Here is an 18,266-nt window from a genome sequence, read left to right on the forward strand (position 1 = left end):
TTGACAGATGAAAAACAATTTGAATGAAAAACCCACTTTATTTTGACATTGGCATTCTCTTAGATGAAGGCTAAGGGCTCGCGCGCACGGCTGACTTTTGTCGCCGTAACTGTTTCGTCACTCACACCAAATCCATAGAGATGTATGGAGGTGCGCGCACGTAGCGACGTGACAGTAACAGAAATGATGTATGGAGGTGACAAAAAAAGTCACGTCGACTAAAGTCACCCATGCGCGCAATCCCTAATAATGACAGACAGAATTCAAAATCCAAGCACGTGTAAGATAATCTAATTTAGGAACTTTTCATATAAAATTCATCCTAGAGTTGAAGATGAGCGTTCAAGCCGTTATTCTCTATAGTAGGGAATTTAGTGCAAGAACCCCTCCACTTTGGTATAGAAGGCTCATTTTTGCAACAGTGGTTCTTTGGGTGCTCCTGAGTGGATTTCCGTCGGTAGACATCGGGAGCCCCCCCTGTGGTAGCAGGGGGGGGGGGGGGGCAAGTTTCCTTCCGCCGCGCTTCACTTTAAGGCCCATATCTTTAAAACTATGGGTATTAGGGCAAGTGTGGTATCATTTTCGGATAATTAAAGGATGGCGAATTCATTTCTAGAACAAACTTTTTGCCTTTTCATACAAAAAAATTGAAATATTGAGTAAAATTCACAAAAACCAAAAAGTATTTTTTTAAATAAACGTCGTTTACTTTTAAATCGGAAAAAGTAAGTATGTGAGTGACTTTGATTATTTTGAACACTCTGATCAAGATAAGTGAATAGGCTAAAACATCTTTCTTTGATTGTTTTTCGAACGAAGATAATAATTGAAGACATGAATGGAAGAAGGTGATAAATATCGGATTTCAGATTTTTCTCAGTTCGATGATTGGGTAAAAGCTTTATATTTGAGGCTACTTATAAAGGTGTTATTACAAGCTTTTGTACGTTGTCTTTTTAGATGAAGGGAAAGAAACTTACACCTCTTTAAAGGAGCCAAAAAAAAAAAGAATATTTTTGCAAAAGTGTAAGACTATTCAACAGAAGAACTGGAAATTACAGTTCTATCAAAATTGAAACTATCCCGCTACCTACTGTAATCGATTATGACAGTCAAAATGATTTAAGGATCTATTCAGGACTACTCTAGAAAGTTAAAAAATCGTTCATAACCATTGAAGTCAAGGGTTCTTGCTTGAAGACTTTTTTTAATCATGTATGTCGGTATTATAAGTGCCAAGAAGTAGGTAGGTAAAGGGTAAAGGGTAGATATCTACCTAGGTAAAGGGTAGATATCTACCTAATCTATCTTACACGATAACCAGTAGACCAGTAGTGAATATTATAATGACAATAAAAACAACTTAGACTACCTGGTACCTACAAACTTATGTTCTAGTTTGAAAGGTTTTAGCGTGAAATGAGGTAATAGGGGGCTGTAGTAAGTTATAATAAGTATATTTATCTATTAATAATTACTTTAAGTGCATTAAAATCAATAATGAATAAATAAAAATATTTAAAATTTTGCATGTCCATTACTCGCTTGGCCGCGCGTGCCCGCAAAAAGTATTTATGTAGTGATGTTAGGCACCATAGGTACTTACGACTACATAAGGTTTGACCGCTACAGTTTGCAACAGTAGCCAGAAAAAAAATAAAAAAGATTTTTCTCCATACAAATTTTCTTGTCATAATTTTTTTAAGCATGAAAGGCTCGTTTCATCGAAAAATGCATAATGACAAATGTTGATCAGCATTCAAAATGCTATCCAAAACAATTTTTGTTTCGGTGAAATTATGACTTTCGATCGTATGTCCACCTTTTTTTAATATCAAACTACTGTGCGCCGGCGGGGCGCTTCGCTGTAGGTAATGAGGATCAGTACTGTTGTGGAAAATTCAATAAAACTAGTATCTACGTTAATCTTTAAGACATAAGAAAGATATATCTTTTTGAATTATCCAAATCGGACCATTACTTACGAAGATATTAAGTAATAAACATAGGCCGTTTTTGCCGCTAAAAGTCAACGTACGCAAGGCCGCGTGACGTCATTATATCCGAATCGAGCGCAGNATACAAATCATTGCACTAAATTCCCTACTACTATTCATAAACCGGGACTGTGTACTTTACTTTGTATCCGCAACAAAAACCGTAAATTTTTTAATAAATTTCTTCCCTACGATTTGGCCGATTTTATTCAGTTTACCTGAATCAGTTTTTCAACCAATCAGAAAACATATGCATGCGCGCAACATAAATATGACGTACCTATCAATATCTTCCGCAATACAATAAATCATAATCGTTTTATATTGCTCTATCACATCAGTCGATTGATAAAGTATTTTGATACTGATAATAAGCTAATTAAACTCACTCAAAGTCTCAATACATCCAATATTAAACATAAATACATTTACATTCCCCTCTAGGTGGACCGACGATGTGGTGAAGGTCGCGGGAGGTGCCTGGATGCGGGCGGCGCAGGACCGGTGGTTGTGGAAATCTTTGGGGGAGGCCTTTGTCCAGCAGTGGACGTCATTTGGCTGAAACGAACGAAGGAACATTTGGAACATTTTCATACCTGCACCCACTGTAGATCCAAGGTGGTGATCTCGATTTGCGGTAGCCTGGTGGCCTCTTCGATGGCACTGGTCAGCCTGTTCCCATATATGAACAGTTCTTCCACTGTCACTGTGCTGTTCTCAAACCGAGGAATAATGCTCTGAGAAGGAAAATTATAGTCATGTCAGTCATATTCCGTAATTCACATAACAGTTAATTCATAGACAAATTACTATGGCACGAAATCCCTGTAGCCAGAAACTACAGCTTGACCGCCAATACAAAACTCAACCAGTAAATGTCAAGTCTGTCCCAGAGGATATTAAACTACCTTCTGAAGAAAATAGGAGTGCGAAGCAATGATCAACTCCGTCTAGTACAAAATAGTAAGGAACAAATGGCAGACAGTTACTATTAAATTACATCTTGACTTTTGTCACAACAATGCGAGACCGTTCTTTAGAACACAGCTGTGTTAACAGCAAATATAAAAGTAAATACTTGTCTTTAATTAATTAATTAATTATAAAATTAAATTAACCTACATACTTTGACTTTGAGTTGCAAACACTACTACTCGAGATTTTTTGTTGGAATAATAAAAGCGAATAATAAATGCGATTCGCGATATGAATCGAGTACGAAGATTTGTGTATAGTTCGTTTCATCCACGAAGACGCGCCCCACCAATTTTTGGTCGAGGGAAGCTCGGGGTGCGGGGAGTTTGCCGAGCAATCCGAGCGTCATTATTGTAGTGTGCGTGTGCACTCATGAATAATTTAGCGTGTACCGACAACACTCAAACATCAGCGGAAGAATGGTGGGACGTGTCTTCGTGGATGAAACGATCTTTAGCAATGTCAGACGCATGTCAAACGTGACGTAATTTATAGATGACCCACGCTGAACTGTCCCACCAAACTCAATGACAGGGGGGCGCTACCATCGTTCAACTATATGGTTTCCAACATGGCAAAAATCTGAACCAGCGATCCGGTATTGACGGTGGCGCCCCACTGTCAATGTCATCGACAGGACAGTCCAGTATTTTGGAACTATACCTGTGACTCGAGTAATTTGATGACCTCCATGGTGGACTCCTCGATGGAGCGGCCCACCGTCTGGATGATGAGCTCGGGCGCTTCGGGCCTTTCATACTCTTGTGTGATGCCCGTGAAACCCTATAACAAACAATAAAACATTTTTTTATGCATGACAAGGCAGTTATTTGACCGCAATCGCATCTGGTGTTAAGTAAGATGCAGTCTAGGATGGCCTTTAGAGTTCTGGTACACTTGCTATACGTGCCGTGGTGTCTTTTCGCGGAAATGGCCGTGGGCACAAAGGCTTTTCGTGCATGTGTCTTCGTGCATGAGTCTTCACCCAAGTGTCTTTCGCTCAAGTGTCCTGATACGAGCCTTTAGCAGTCGGCCAGTATGATGTGGGCATGGCCTTGTTTTTTTTTTCAGCCTAAAGCTCCAGCTTATGTCATAATTCCATATCTAATATGTATATTGATTTTTCGATAGATGGGACATTAATTTTGGCAGATAAACGTACAAATAGACAGCCTGAAGTGTTTGTGCGTGTGTAAATATCAAAGTATAAAACGTATGTAACTGAGTACCATAAAAAAAACACAATTTTATAAGGAATATGCTTGAGTGTTACAACCTACACAGTAAAAGAAAAATGTGTCCGAGAAAAAAAATCATTTTGCTAGGAAAAAATACATTTTTATTAAAATACTGCGTAGTTAATAAATAAATCAGTGCCTTTTCCTAACAAAATACCATAACTAAACCATGACAAAGAATAAAAATCGCATAATGGGTTTTATGTGACCGTACATTTTTCTAATTAAAGCAATACCTTTGTCGTTTTACCTCATTGAATCTGCGTAAGCGCATATTTTAAGTAGATGTTTAAAAATACATAAATGGATTTTCTTATTACGCAACCTCATTAGTATTAACACAGTTTAACTAATTTATTACAAAGTTAATTAACTCCTAACATTAAGTAGTATTTAAGAACATTAAGCCTAATTTAGAATATTTATTTGTTAATTGAAAATCATTCGTTTAAATAAACGAATGGAGAGTCGGCTGAAGTTAATTCAAAGAATTTATTTATTGTACTTCTGCAAAACCTATACGGAAGAGAAAGGAGAATTTGAATAATACAAACAATGCTGCAGACGAAACTAATCTGATATAATTTCTTGATAGCGATAGCTGTGGAAATCAGCTGTCGCCATCTGCAGTTTGCTTTCAACGTTTATATTATCCAAAAAGTCTTGGATAAGTACAGATAAATATGCTAAGATAATGTTACATAACATACACGGTTCGATCTCGAGCAAAAATTCAGGAATTCCAATATTTAGATCAACCACAGTTAAAGTCAGCGTCAAGTAACACCCAAAGTGGCCAAAAACAACCTTATTCCAATGTAACAAAGACGTGTTGCGACCTTATTGGCTACTTAGGGTGTCGCGAACTATTTGACGCTGCTGTACCTGAATAAGGCAGTACAGGACTAATAGTCGACTAAATCTTTCGGAGAAGCCTTTGTTAAGCAAAGGACATTTCTCAGCTGAGACAATGAGGAGGTATTCTAGTACCGACAGCACATCATACTACCCATTTTTTTGCGAATTGGCTTCTATTACAACTCCATAAAACCCCACAGTTTTGACCCTGACGTGCTATCTACCATTTAATACGGGCCACGGGACTATACCTACCTCTTATTCCCACCACTGCAACTCCTGTGTAGCCAGGATCTACAGCTTGACAGCCAATAAAAACCCAACCAGTGAAGGTCAAGTTGGTCCTGAGGGTAATACGGGGCCAGTGTAATAGAAGGCACTTACTTTAATCTGTCCTTCCCTCGCTTTCTTGTAGAGACCTTTGGTGTCTCTCTGTTCGCAGACCTCTAGTGGTGTGTCGATGAACACTTCGAAGAATGGCAGGTCCGAGTCTGTGTGGATTCGGCGGGCCACCTCGCGGTCCTGAAACGAAACTCAGCATCAAGTACACGTTGACCAAAGATTGTATGTTGTCCTGCAAAAAAAACAACATGTAAAGTACAGAATTCAAGACCGGTTGTTGAGGAAATCCTTGGAGGAGGCCTTTGTCCAGCAATGGACGAACGTACAGGACCCAAAACCCAAAAGTGGTTCTGACAATGAATGGATTGTAGCTAATAATTTATTCTAAGTAGCTTTGCACAGTATGGATTGTTGACAGTAAATTAATGTTACAATGTTTTGAGAAGTTATCTTATACAATGTGATGTGACTTAACATGTACAAGTCCATTTAAGACTACAAAACTTGGGACTAAAACGTCTTGTGGAAACCTAGAGAGTAAAGGTCATAGCAGACTTATCAACTCGGAAAGGGATCAACACTGTATCGCATTTCCCTGTTATAACCTTTCGCGTGCTGTCAACCGCGAAGCGAGGTGTTTATGTTACGGTGCGAATAAGACGTGTGCGTTGCATTAAGGAGTTCATACAAAGAATTTATACGGTTACGATCCCTTTCCGGGTTGATAAATGTGCTACGTCCTTAATAGTTATACCAAGATACATCCAAAATGACTGTATTTTGAAATGACAAAGCTGAAGTAAAATTCAAGAATGCATTAAAATATGTCGTGTGATTAGTTCAAATAGGAAAGTTCAACCGGTAACAGGCTAGAAATTATGCTTGATTTTGAATTTCTTTTATCGTTGTAATTCCCAAATAGAAACATTTAAATAGTTCTCGAAATAGTTAAAATCTATAATATCCTGAAGCCAATTACGTGTCAGGATGTGTGTATTTGCATTTTCTTGATAAACGGAGTAATTATTGTCTAGATACGCAGGTAGGATTACATACGGAAGACATATCATTCAAGAACATACCATCGTTTAAATAAATTACTATTCTGACATACTAGTTCCAGATAGAGTTGCTATTTTAAAAAATGAGCAGTAGAGAAGATAGCAAAGTGTTTGTGTAACGATGAGACAGCATAAGAAATATAATGTGCAGTTGATATAGCATCAGACTTGATGTTTTTGCAAAATAGCACCCATTATAACATCCTACTATCCTACTTCCTACTAATATTATAAATGCGAAAGTTTGTATGGATGTCTGGATGTCAACATGTTTGTTACTCTTTCACGCAAAAACTACTGAACGTATTTTGATGTAACTTTACGGTATTATTGTTTATAAATCAGAATAACATATAGGCTATTATTAATGACGATCTGTGACAAACTAAATTTCACGTGAGTGAAGGCGCGGGCAAAAGCTAGTACACACTATGCCGTGTTTATATTGATGTGCTGTTTGTGTACAAAATACAAATATGAATTTCAATAAATCTACCATAAAAGTTTCTACAGGATTTAAGTCTTCAGCACAATATTTACAATATTTATTCAACGAAATAGTTTCTATATTATTTATATTGTATGTACAATTTAAAGCCTATTGCTATGTGCCATCCATCACCACAGTTTCATTCATTAGGTATAATATACGGCGTTTTAATTTTCGTAACTAATTAATCGATTAGATACGACTATGTAACTATGCACACACAAAGCACTAACAATTATTTTAATGAACTGAATGTTTGTTTTCTGATTATGACTTAGAGCAATTTGCCTACAATTGGACAAACGAAAAACCAAACAGTTTTAATTTTAGTGAGTCAACTTTATTTGAGTTAAGTGAAACTGGAGTGAAGATATATGGACGTTGGTTCTCTTTCACGAAAAAAATACTAAACGGATTTTGATCATACATATTATTGTCTATACACCAAAATACAGGGTGTTTGGCGCATCGTGTGCCAAAATGATTTGGCGGATAGAATGGGTCATTTCCTATATTTTCAGCCCCCATAACACGTTCCATGTCAGGCGGCTACTTTTATATTAAGTTTTTTAGTAATTTCACCAAAATACCCAAATCGCATCATTTAATTTCGATTTAAAAAAAAACTACTAAGCGTAGCCTCAAAGTAAATATTTTGTTTTGACGTGCATTGACATAGGGTTACATCAAATCTAAATTTACTGGCAAATATCATCTAGTTTTTTTTTAATTCAGCTTTGAACTTTTCCGAAAAGTTAAAAATGGACTGAACATTTAAGTTTACATGGCTATAAAAATTTTTTTAAAAGAGATAGCGATCTTCGGATTTTATCAAAACTTCTCTAGTCTATCCCCATTCAAACGGTATACTAATCTTGTTTAAATAATAACAACAACTTCACAAATTCCCTAAATTAGTGCATTGACTCTATTCGGACTGATTTGCGAAATTTGTGTTTATAGCCCCTTTTTGTGTGAATAACACGTTAAATACCTACAGGTAAAAAATATTTATCTTATGCAATGTAAAAAACCTTTTCTCTATCGTTTTTCAATGTAGATTTCTTGAAATTAAAGACGAAAATAATTATTTTGATCGTTTATTAATTATTACAAATTTTGTTCAAAATGTCCGCCTCGGCAACGTATACACTAAGTAACGACATCTTCTTCTAATTTAGACTGGCCCTATACAGTGGCCTGCACGTTCCCCAGACCTAACTCCGTTAGATTTTTACGTCTGGGGACGAGGTAATGAACTGGTGTACGTAACGGAAGTTCAAACATTAGAAGAACTACAACAACGAATAGAAAACGCCTTTATAGTAATAAAAAGAGAAATGAGGCTGCATACGACAACAGACAAAAAATTTTAAAATAGGTAGTTGAAACAAACCACAGTTAATTTTCATAGTGGACTGTACTAGTATGCGATAAACACAGGGTTCGAAAATATCCGATATTTATTATAAATATCAAAATATCGGATATATATGATATATATCGGATATATATCAACTTTGATATATATCAATTTTGTATGAAAGCCATACTATTATTTTATTGTATTATTCATGAATACTATTGCATATAATAAATAATAAATAAATAAATAAATATCCTTGGACATTTTACACTGCGCCTCTAGTCCCAAACTAAGCAAAGCTTGTACTATGGGTACTAGACGACGGGATAAACATACTTAAATACTTTTTTTTTTGTAAATACATACATATTATACATAGAAAATATGTGTTACATAAACATGTTTTTAAAACTTAAAATCAGAGAAATAAAGCAAAAACATAAAATTTCTTTGAAATACGGCAAATTGAACTAAAAAAAAAAAATCTTATGTCAAAAAGTACAAATACAGTAACAAATTTTAAAAGTTGATATATATCATTAAAACCGGCTTGATATATATCTGATATATATCCGATATATATCAAGATATATATCCCTTGATATATATCCTCGAACCCTGGATAAACATGTCAGTCAATTTGACAACCTTTGTCGGAAATATTATTCAATGAAAATATTGTCCGAACCCTTAGTATTTCTCTTCGAAAAATACTTTAACACATTGTGAACCACTTTTCTTTCACGACTATAAAAAGATTTTAGCAATTTAATTCACATAAACAATTGCGCACATTTAAAATAAAGTTTGTTTATACACTTTGACAGCAATAGACTGACATGCAAGGTGACATGTCAATGAAGTTTTCAGTTACTGTTGCCATTAAAAGAAATTAGTACCATTAGTTTTCCGCAACATGGCGAGGGTTTTTATGTTCCTGGTCGGGCTATAACCAAATATTGTTAAAGTGAAGTGTGAAAGAACGATCGGTACCAGACATCGATCTCACTCACTTTACTCACACACAAGTTCGTTCACTAGTCAAAAAATTTACAATAAAATTATCATTAATTTTACATTAAAACCGAATTAATTCTATCATTGCTGCGACCTTTAAGGGTGATGACCGATCAAATTTATCGGTCGTTGTCTTCGCTCGATTGACCTAGTGGTACAATAGATTGTATTTGTTCATAGTCTGTCTTAATTTCAATGTAGGTCCTCGATAAACTGGTCAGACCATTTTACGTGACAGTAAACTAAGATAAACAAATTATTGTAAAACATACTTAATAAACTATCTATTTCCGCAATTTATTATACCGCTCTTGTCAACACAAGGAAAAACTTCCGGACTTTCCTGATTTGACACAAAGTATATTAGTTAACAGCTCCATATTATAAAAGCGATTGACTGACTGAATGACTCACTCACTCATCACGAAATCTCAGAAACTGCAAATGCTAGGAGTCTCAAATTTTGCATGGTTCCTTTTGGAACAAGCACCTAGCTCACTAAGACGGGATTTTGCAAAATTCAACCCCTAAGGGGGAAAAACGGGATCCACGCGTAAAGTCACGGGCGGCCGCCAGTTATTTAATATTAACACTGTTGTGTACTTAAATCTCATTTTCAGAACTGGTAAATCTGTCTCTCATTTTGCAGTATAATAGAGACGCCTTTATCATAGCCTACTTCAAACATTTTGTATGATTATTGCGGGGTTCCAGCTGACTAGCATTTTCTAGGATTAAGTAATTACTAATCCTTTTCTAATAAAGGGCTAAATCAATGCGGCAATGGTCTATTAAGTTGTAATGGTGGGAAAAAGAAGTGGGAATAGCTCTAGATAAATACATTATCTCAGTGCAGTTATCTAACATATTTTAATCAACTCAATAAATATCTGCCGGAAAATGAATTATTACAAATGTATTGGAATTTAGCCCTGACCGTGACTTGAGTGAATGCAATGCAAGTTAAAAACCAGTTGGGCAAGAATTCGACTGCCCGTATTGAAAATGTAACTAAAGTGAAATAAGCATACAATATAGAAATAAACACCACTCCTTTGCGTCAAGTAATAAAATATGTAGAGCAAGATACAAAAGTATCCAGTAAGTACTTATACTGGTTTGAGGAAATCCAATTTTATCGTTACGATGAACTAGACAGTTAAATCTTCAGTTAAAAATGATCATCTTTAATGCAATTGCTGTGAACCATTATGAATGTGTAGTTTCAAAATTGCTAAGCTTCAAATAGATAGAGATTAGAGGCCTATGTCATTTTGGCATAATTGGGTGACTTGACTGCAAATTATTGTGCTTTTATGAATAATTTATAAATAAATAATGCTAAATGAAATGATTTAATTTCAAACATCAAGTAAGTTATTATTATTCTTGTTGGGAAGTCTGATGCAACAAATTGCATAGTGACATAGACACATCAAACAGGATTGTAGGTATATCTATGGCAATGAGGAATAGAAACCCTCAAGACCAAGATATTGGGTCTAATAAAAACAAAACACATATTATTATCTTTAATGCTAACAAGCAGCACAGCGGTACAGTTCCTTTGCGTTTGCAGCATTTCAGAAAAAAACTAGAGCTGTCAAAAATTGCCGGGAAAAACGAATTGACAGGTCGCCAACTTTTACCGCCAAAGGCCTGGCCATATTAAACAAAATAAGAAGAAGAAGAAAAAAAACAAAAATCTGTTTATTACGAAAGTGGACATTAAGCTGCTAATCATAAAAGTTAAATTCCCTTACCTCTGCGAAAGGCGAGACGAAGCTGCAGAGGCAGACGACTCCACTATCTGCGAAAAGCTTGGCCACCTCAGCCACTCGCCTGATATTCTCCTCGCGATCCTCCTTGCTGAAGCCAAGGTTCTTGTTCAAACCGGTTCGGATGTTGTCACCGTCGAGACCGTATGCTGGGATGCCTGGGATAAAACATGTAATGAATATATTTGGACATTTTTAACAGGGCCATCTATTCCTAAACCAGACACAAGCTAGGGTTCGTTATTCGTTCGTTTCATCATCATCATCAGTACCTCTAGTAGGAAAAACTTTCGAGTTCGTTTCGTTGCGTATTCAAAGTGTCATCGAAAAATTTTGTATGAAAAATTAAACAGCGCCCCCTATATTATAGCCGCCCTAGGGGGCGCTGTTTAATTTTTCATACAAAATTTTTCGATGACACTTTGAATACGCAACGAAACGAACTCGAAAGTTTTTCCTACTAGAGGTACAGGTCATTTTTTCTCCACAACTGAACCATGACCCTCTCCAATTAACTAGATGTAAATGGAGGATTTAGCCTACACTCTCCACGCTGTGTTAGCATATTTTTTCCTTAGTCGGGGTGGTCATATATAGAAAACACCCAGACCAATACAAACAGATAATATTCATTGTTCTTTTCAATAGGCTAGTTGCCTAAAAAAATTTTTTTAGTCCGTAATGTTTAATATCAAAAAATATTGGACACGTATATTTTTATTTGTCAATCTAACAAATAATTACATAGTTATGGTGCGTTGAAGTTGCGCACGACGTCACAACGTGCGGCATTTTTAAGCAAGCGTTGACGTCACGGGCCTCTTCTTATGAACTTTGGGGCGCTTTATCTCTTTCAATTTTCATTAGTTTGAAAAAGTGAAAAATACGTGTAGAGTATTTTTTGATAAGTTAACTGACGGACTAATTAAAACTCTTGCTTTTTACCCAGGCAACATCCCCATTGGCAACGGTGGCCTCTTATTGTAACCAATGGCAATAAAAGCTAAAACTAATCTTAACTAAGACTTCATTTTTGTGTTAATTTGACACACACTACACGTGGAACTCTAAAACAATTTTACGGTGACGTCATGTATTTATTTGCATAGGTTTTATTTACAGCTTTTTGAACAAACATCGCTCACAATATGCCCAGTGGATTTACTCCGACACATCGGAACTAGGACAACTGATCTCTTTTATGTCGTAAAAAAGTTTAAATATCCTTAACGTCCATAAAAAATGTCCTTCACACACATGCTGCACTAATTAGCCATTAGCGAGCGATAACCGCGGCTTATTTAACACCAATTTTGTGTTCGGTCGACGGCACCTACCACATTAGCACCAATGTGGTTGTCATAGATGTTATTTTGCAACGATACTGTTTATTCAGATGTGCAGATGTGCTGGCGCATCAATGAGAATGCATGATCATCCATGTTGCTGAAAGTAATATCGTATTCATAAAACGAAGCTCAAAGATCGATTAAAATGAAATCAAAGATTCAAACCTCATTGTAAATTTGAAATATTTCCAAACAATAACATTAAAATATTGATTTTAATAGATTTTGAAACGTAAATCAATATCTAAGATAATTTTCGTCACTATTCAGGTTGCTGGGCTATGACTATGAATAAGCCAACAATAAACACTTCGCTAGCTTAAGAGGCAATAAAAAATAATAATAAAAGCGCTTTAATGCTTTAAATGTTCGTGACAATGATAAAAATACAGACTACTCTACTGCTATCGATTTAATGTCGACAGTGTCAAGATTAGCTTAAACTCAATACTTAATTCGGTATACTCATTTACATACTTCAAAAATCTTATTGTATCATAAAATGTTTATTTATATGTACAATGACCTTCTGAGACAGTGCTTCATAGTTTTTTTTAGGCAGAAACTTTATTTACAAACAATACTTTATAGTTGCCTATACTTTTTTGCTAAGCAAAAAAATATTGACCTTGTCAGAATATAATTAAAATGTTTGAAATATTTCTAACTTGTACATAAGTAAATAAATAGATAAACGCAAGAAAATATGAACAGTCTTACAATTAGATAAATAAATTCCATTCCTAAAGTAAAAAAAAAAACAAAGGTTGTGTTTTGGTAGGCAGCAGATGATTTTCATCAATGAAACAGTTAGCACGGTTGGCACTGGCAAACTGCCTTTAGGCAGCACGGTAATGATTGATTACATTGTAAATATTATGTTACTACACCACGGCGTCTAGTATTACATAGTTCTATTCAGGTCATGTTGGCACGTGGTTGAATATTAACATAACAATTAGACTTTTCGTGATCCATAATTAAATCTTATGAGAATCCAATTAATTTAACATGCTATAAAGGGCCGTGACTTCTTATAACACGCATCGTTTTCGTACAATGGGAAAATTTTGACGATAAAACGGTTTAGCATTTCCATCAAAACCTGGAATTATCTTGTCATCAAATGATAAGATTGATGCAATTGACATATCCATGTTACAGCGGCTACTATACCATAGCAATGAAATACTTAACTTTTATACCGTGGTCTTACTTTATGAACCGTCATAGGCACCGTTTGTTTCAAGTTATTTTGTTTTCGTAAAATTGAGTTAAAGTAAAGGGTCGTCATTGTAACCGTCAGATGACCATAGATGCAATAACCAAATAGATAGTTCTTACCTTTGATTTGTAACCAGGTAGGCTTCTATCTAACGTAATGGCAAAACTCATGTCATGGTGCGACTCATGGTCGCTCTACCTACACATAAAATGCTTTCGCGCCTACATTTAAGCGTCACGGTAACCTAAAGATCATAGATGCAAGGACAATCCTACCTTTGGAAACCAGGTAGGCTTCTAACGCAAAGGCAATGCTGGTCTTGCCAGCACCGCTGAGGCCGGTGAACCATACAGTGCTACCTCAGCTCAGCTTCAGCTCACCTCGGCTCAGCTGCTGTGAGCTGTCCTACTGGTCACCCTTGACTTAGCAGTAGCTTTCGCTCCACCAGAAATCTTCTTTGTATTCACTTTAAGTACCATGATTTTTTTAAAGGTTACTAAACCTTTGTTTGTCACCTGTCATCCGCTTTGCAATGGAGGGAAGTCGAACCTTAAATTCGAACTCCTATGTTCTTCTGATTAATTTTGTTACGGGTCCAATGACAGTTAAATTTCCCCCGAGACAAACTGGACCTCCACTTATTGGCGGTCAAACTGTAGATCCTGGCAGCACATGAGTTGCAGCGGTGGGAATGAGAGGTGGGAATAGTCCCGTATACCAAATTATGTAAATTCTTACCTTTGGAAACCAGGTAGGCTTCTAACGCAAAGGCAATGCTGGTCTTGCCAGCACCGCTGAGGCCGGTGAACCATACAGTGCTGCCTCGGAATGCCCTGCTCCCAAGAGCCCTGCTCCTCGTCGCTCTTGACACTTGGTGCTTCTGTTCCACCACATTCGTCGCCACTTGCGCGCACTGCAACAAAAATGGTGATGTTGAAATAAAATATATCTAAAATTAATAATAATTTTGCGGTAAAGTATAAATAACTAAGTTTCTAGAGCATTCTAGAGCCGTAATAAAACAAGAAAAAAACATATTTATAGAGAATAAAATATTCTGTATTTTAACATAAGTAAGAGATTATGCAAATTTTTCGCACCAAGAAAGATTATGAATGAAACAAAAAGACAAGTAGTCATTCATTGTTTTTTTTTTAAATTAATTCAGACCTTTCGCTTCCTTGTTCGATTTACATATTTCCTATTGTCAATTTGTTGAATACTTAATACCTAATTAATGATTGTTAAATTACTTAAAATATACTCGTATACAGCCATAGTATTAGAAAAAACTTGTATTGTATGGCTTTAGGAAGAAACCTAAAGGTACATGTTAACTTTTTCCATTGAGTGTTTACAACGCAATCGTGTATAATTTTTTACGTTACGTTTGTGTTGTGGTCACGAAACTATAAAACACCCATCAAAACGAGTACAGTCAGTCATTCATAACATTAATAATTTTCCCGATACTTTGTATTTTACATGTTTACATTAAGGTTCAAATTCAATTGAGAAATGTTCAGGTAGGTTGATATGCTGACTATTGTAATAGTTTTATTAACAAGACAAGCAGATAGCACAAACTTTATGCCTTAAATGGTTGGACATAAACTGCAACACTGCAAGTTATTGAAGAAATTAAATTTTATTATGGCAACCGTACAACAGCACTTGTCTGCGCGTGAGTCACGAAATTAGATCGAACATTCTAACAATAAGTTTATTTTTGTAACATAATTGCAGTGGGTCAAACAAATTGAACTTATTAATTTATGCACAAAACAATCGCAAAAACAAAATCAAATCTATAAAAACAATTTAAATTGACCTTGAGAGTGCAGATATAACAGTTACATAAAGCATTTTCCATTATGTTGTCCGAACTTCCTGATTGAACAACAAATAAAAAGAAAAAACATTTGCTTAATATAGCAGATCATAAAGCTCGAAAAACTTCCTCTTCCCTGGTTTTTATTTTATTGTGCCACCAAATAAAATAATTGCAATTGATTTGTGCAGCCAAATTGGCATATTTTGCATTAATTAAAAATTTTATAGAGACAGATCAACTATTGCAAAAAAATCCTAAAAACATAAGGGGAATTATAAAACGAGCGACTAAAAAAAAACTTTGCGACTGATGATGGCATACTGTTTTAATACCTTGAGCGGTATGAATTTGAGTAAGCGAAAAATTTACCAAACTAACGACGAATATTGATCAATAATAAAATCCAGAATGAGCTTACAAAATGTGGGTTTTGATTATTACATTTCAGACATAAAAATACTATCCGGGCGACTAAATTACTAAGTGAGCGACTAGAAATACAGAGAGGGCAACTTTAATATGAAGATACATTAGATTTTTCTAATTGAGGTTTTACTGAACGAACTACAAAAAAGTTAATTCTAAGCAAAGTTTTGTGAGCTGCTTTATTAATGATTATTGGTTACTGATATTATATTTGAGGTCTCATGTTTTTTATTTTGATACGCTTTATTAATGAAAACTACAGATTGTTACAGCGCGCGAATTCTAATGGGGGCGGGGCGACTGTCCCAAATTTTTAACAAAATATGTATGCAAACACGTTTTGGGTCTAGCAATTCGGCTCAAACTAACAACACCGCCACTGGAAGCAAAACTGATACCTATTGGACAAAAAAGAAAACAAGGCCGGCCCGCTAAGTCCAAGCCAGCACTTATCATACAGTGACGATGAGTAGGTAGAGCTCCTCAATCCTCATAGGTACCAATCAATGAACCTTATTAATAAGATTACTTTTTTTTGGGTTGACAGAAGCGACTTATTTTATTTTGTTTTTTTTTTTGTTGATTCGGTTTAAGAAAATACAAATTTATTTCATTTTTCGTAATACATTGTTTCATTTGATTACCTACCCTTAAATTTAAATGATTTATTTTTTTCGCTACTAGAATAGTGTTCCGTCAAAATTTATTTCATAAGATCATTTTTTATTTAAATGTGGGCTCATAATACGCTGCTCATAATAGTATTTTTCAAAGTAGTTTTTGCATTCGAAACACTTCATTAAAGTTAAAAATACCGCTCAGTTTAAAAAAAGCATTTGCCAATTATTGAAAAAAATGCAGGACCTAACGTTGACACTCAATCAAATATTAGGTCGCTCAAATATTATGAAGCTTCTCATTTTGTATTTTAAGGAACTCAATTTTTTTTTTGTAACTTGCTTTTCTTTTGATTTTTCGTCACTCGCACTCAGTCGCTCACTTAGTAATTCTTTAGCCCACATTAATTATTTTTGACACTTACAACATAAATTTACAGTCACTCGTTTAAATACTACCCAATAATGTAAGATATGTATCCTGATTATTATTATTTTTTTATTAAAATGTATGTTATTGAAGATTCCTTCATTTTATTTCGTATTCTGGACCATCGATATTGTTTTAACTATCAAAATCGATCAATCTTCGCCGGTGATTAATCTACCCAAATGATAACACAACTATTGTAGAGAAATGTGTCAAAACGTAAATTATTTTTAGGAAAATCATAATAGGTACAAAGGATTTAATCACAGAGACGGCGACTTAAAGAAGATAAAGTGGCTGATTAGAAAAAGCGGGAGATTGTGTTTTGTTTGTGGCACTTCCAGCAAAATAACTGTCATTAATGCTGTTACGATTGCCTTTGTTCATCTAACTCTACTCTTGGTCCTTATCTGTTAGCCAAATCTAGCAAGAACGAAACCGCAATAAATGGATTTGCATGGCAGTTATCAATATCGCCTGATACGTATCACGTTATACGTTCTCGATATTGTGGACAGAAAAACCTAGCAAACATGTGAATGTTAACAAAATAACTCATCCGAATCGTATAGCACAGGAAATGTAGAGAAAGCAAGCGTCTTACGTAAACATACTGGCTGCATAACGCGCGAGTGAGATAATACTATAACTGCTTACTGCACATTACTGCATTTGACTTAACTTACTCAATAACGAACAGGGCCTAAGTGGTCGCATGATCATGTTGTTTGTTTGTTTTTTTTTGTTCTGCACCTGATTGGTATAAACCAGCTAGTAATTGAAAGTTAGTCCTTTACTTCGTTTATCCTTTAGATATCCTTGGACTTTTTGTATGGTCTCAGCTATGCAAAGCTTGAACAATGCGCAAAAAAACAACAGGTAAACGTTCTTTTTGAGACATTAATACGCCCAGATTAGATAAAATTAAAGGTATATTGAGCGGGGATTGGATTGAACCCGCGACCTCTGTCGAGGATCAGGAAACCTAGTAATTGTAGCTGAGTTCCTCGGTGCGTCAAATCGGTCAAATCAAGAAAATACATCTTGGTAACTCATAATACCTACGAAAGTGCGAAAAAGAGAAAAACAATGTATTTTTAGATTATTATAACTGTATTTTTGAAATTAAGAAAGATTATTTTAATAAAATTTACGTTATGGATGGTCACTTAACTTTTAAGTTTAAGCTCACGCTTACAAAAGCGCGTAAAAAGTGCAACCGCGCGTAAAACACTGAAAAAAACTCTAGGTTTTACTACTCTG

General features: G+C 35.3%; 1 protein-coding gene across 4 annotated transcripts in view; it reads right to left on the reverse strand.

Annotated features, from left to right (window-relative positions):
* Papss (3'-phosphoadenosine 5'-phosphosulfate synthase) overlaps positions 1-18,266 on the reverse strand; it is a 38,573-nt gene that overhangs the window by 15,146 nt on the left and 5,161 nt on the right. For all 4 annotated transcript variants that reach the window (XM_028303095.1, XM_028303094.1, XM_028303093.1 and 1 more), the window contains exons 2-6: positions 14,435-14,609; positions 11,108-11,280; positions 5,453-5,590; positions 3,636-3,755; positions 2,594-2,734 (exon numbers count right to left, since the gene is read on the reverse strand). In XM_028303095.1, the coding sequence (XP_028158896.1) occupies positions 2,594-2,734; positions 3,636-3,755; positions 5,453-5,590; positions 11,108-11,280; positions 14,435-14,609 (747 nt within the window). The remainder of the gene's footprint in view (positions 1-2,593; positions 2,735-3,635; positions 3,756-5,452; positions 5,591-11,107; positions 11,281-14,434; positions 14,610-18,266) is intronic.

The sequence above is a fragment of the Ostrinia furnacalis genome, unplaced genomic scaffold (assembly GCF_004193835.3).
Source record: "Ostrinia furnacalis isolate ACB-3 unplaced genomic scaffold, ASM419383v2 OfSCF1172, whole genome shotgun sequence".
NCBI lineage: Eukaryota > Metazoa > Arthropoda > Insecta > Lepidoptera > Crambidae > Ostrinia > Ostrinia furnacalis.